Source organism: Mizuhopecten yessoensis, unplaced genomic scaffold (assembly GCF_002113885.1).
Source record: "Mizuhopecten yessoensis strain PY_sf001 unplaced genomic scaffold, ASM211388v2 scaffold11099, whole genome shotgun sequence".
NCBI lineage: Eukaryota > Metazoa > Mollusca > Bivalvia > Pectinida > Pectinidae > Mizuhopecten > Mizuhopecten yessoensis.
The window spans coordinates 305,024-307,506 of record NW_018408879.1 but is presented as its reverse complement, the minus strand read 5'-3'; the positions used below and the strand labels follow the sequence as shown (position 1 = coordinate 307,506).

The window sequence follows — 2,483 nt, the reverse complement described above, 5'->3', positions numbered from 1 at the left end:
ATTGTGGAGGTACTGGACTGGTTTGATTGTGGAGGTACTGGACTGGTTTGATTGTGGAGGAACTGGACTGGTTTGATTGTGGAGGTTCTGGACTTGTTCAATTGTGGAGGTACTGGACTGGTTCGATTGTGGAGGTACTGGACTGGTTTGATTGTGGAGGTACTGGACTGGTTTGATTGTGGAGGTACTGGACTGGCTTGATTGTGGAGGCAATGGACTACTTTGATCGTGGAGGTACTGGACTGGTTTGATTGTGAAGGTACTGGACTGGTTTGAATATGGAGGTACTGGACTAGTTTGATTGAGGAGGTACTCGACTGGTTTGATTGTGTAGGTACTGGACTGGTATGATTGTGGAGGTAATGGACTGGTTTGATTATTGAGGGACTGGACTGGGTTGATTATTGAGGTACTGGACTGGGTTGATTGTGGAGGTACTGGACTGGTTTGATTGTGGAGGTACTGTACTGGTTTGGTTGTGGAGGTACTGGACTGATTTGATTGTGGAGGTACTGTACTGGTTTGATTGTGGCGTTAATGGACTGGTTTGATTATTGAGGTACTGGACTGGTTTGATTGTGCAGGTACTGGACTGGTTTTATGATGGAGGTACTGGACTGGTTTGAATATGGAGGTACTGGACTGGTTTGATTGTGGAGGTACTGGACTGGGTTAATTATGTAGGAACTGGACTGGTATGATTATGGAGGTACCGGACCGGTTTTATTATGGAGGTACCGGACTGGTTTTATTATGTAGGTACTTGACTGGTTTGATTATGGAGTTACTGGATTGGTTTTATTATGGAGGTACTGGACTGGTTTTATTATGGAGGTACTGGACTGATTTAAATATGGAGGTACTGGACCGGTTTGATTATGGAGGTACTGGGTACTGGGGGAATTAGTTCCACTCAATTGCATGCAGGAGGAACAGGACTTGTGATCTGTACGCAAGGAATTCTGTTTGATAAGAAACTTATTGAAGTTGTGGACACCAGATATCGGGGAAACCCTTAACGCGTTATAGTGATCACAAATACAAGGAGACATAAATCACCATTACATGGAATGTTGTTATAACTCACTCGTCCCTAGCGTTACCTAAGTATATTATGCATATGCATCACTCTAAGAAATGTGATTCGTCATGGCGTTGTCGAGGACAGTGTGGACAATGCGGCTTGGGTTACTGGTCTCACGCACAACCAACACATCTTCTATGTCGGCGGCGGCCAGGACAATATCTCCGGATATGACAGACTAAATTGAAAAAAAAAGATCAAGAGTATTGATGAATTGTAAAGACGGAGTAAACAGGGAAGATTTGAGTTCTTTTGTGTAGATGTTAGCTTACCGAGAATAATAAATTTCTAGTTATGAGGAAGTTAACTGAAAAGCAATTAACACTATATTCTGATGTTAATATTTCTCTGATAATATCCTCTCATAAGCCTAACCAATAGTAGTTGTCAGCCAATTCAAAATCAAACATGGCCGCCTTGACTTCTGATTGGCTCAGACATTTGTACTTATTGAGTTCTACCATGCTATTTTTAACAAAACTTGGTAAAGATTATCCCGTAATACACCCGACCAAATGTTGCTATTTTCTCTGGTCGTTTAAGTCTCTGATTGGTTCAGAAATTTTCAACATCTACACTTCCGCTATAGGTTTACCTTACCAAAGTTAGAACACGTGCTGTCTACATAGAATGTTTAACAATGGGGTTCCTGAGAACTTCTAAAGGACAATAAAGTCAGAAAGACAAACAACTGAGCGATATAGGCCATGTTAGTAAAAGGTCCTCTAGTCAATGGCAAGAAAATCCGACGAAGACGATTTCTGATGATGACTACTGCTGTTATTGTCCTATGAACGATCAGCCTGTAACTAGAAACCCGCATTAGCACTAAGATTAAGGGGACGATTTAGGGGTGTGTTACGACAGAGTCACGTGTGTAACTTGAAGCAATAGTAACGTCTAAAGTGTGTTACAGGTAACCACCACTTAAAAAGGGGATGTTTGTCGACGTAAGGTAGCTTTAGTTGAGATCACCTTAAGACAGTGTTAAGTTGCAGAGAAGGGGACGGGGTACTGCTATTCGTAAAATGTACCGTTATTCCCTTAAAGGAACATCTAAGGTTGCTTCTTGTTACACCTTAGCGTACGTAGGTAACTTTACCTAAGCCATGAGGGGATGTCTTGTTACAGGTTCCGGGTTAGTAAACAAAGATTAGAGACACGTGTATACATATGCAAGACACGTCAACGGACGCAAACAACACGTGTCGATAGATAAAACGTGTTTTCATGATACAATGTGTCAACTATTTACATTGCATCAACAGACATACAGTGTTCTGCAAACATACGATTTCTCTACTGTCATACAATGTGTCTAAAGACTTACAATGTGTCGACAAATATACAATGTGTCTACGGATATACAATGTGTCTACGGATATACAATGTGTCTACG

At 41.4% G+C, this 2,483-nt stretch overlaps 1 protein-coding gene across 1 annotated transcript in view; it reads right to left on the bottom strand.

The window, feature by feature from the left end:
• LOC110465716 (uncharacterized protein PB18E9.04c-like) overlaps positions 1-2,483 on the bottom strand; it is a 5,835-nt gene that overhangs the window by 1,068 nt on the left and 2,284 nt on the right. Inside the window, exon 2 of the mRNA XM_021521724.1 lies at positions 39-492. Coding sequence (XP_021377399.1) covers positions 39-492 — 454 coding nt within the window. The remainder of the gene's footprint in view (positions 1-38; positions 493-2,483) is intronic.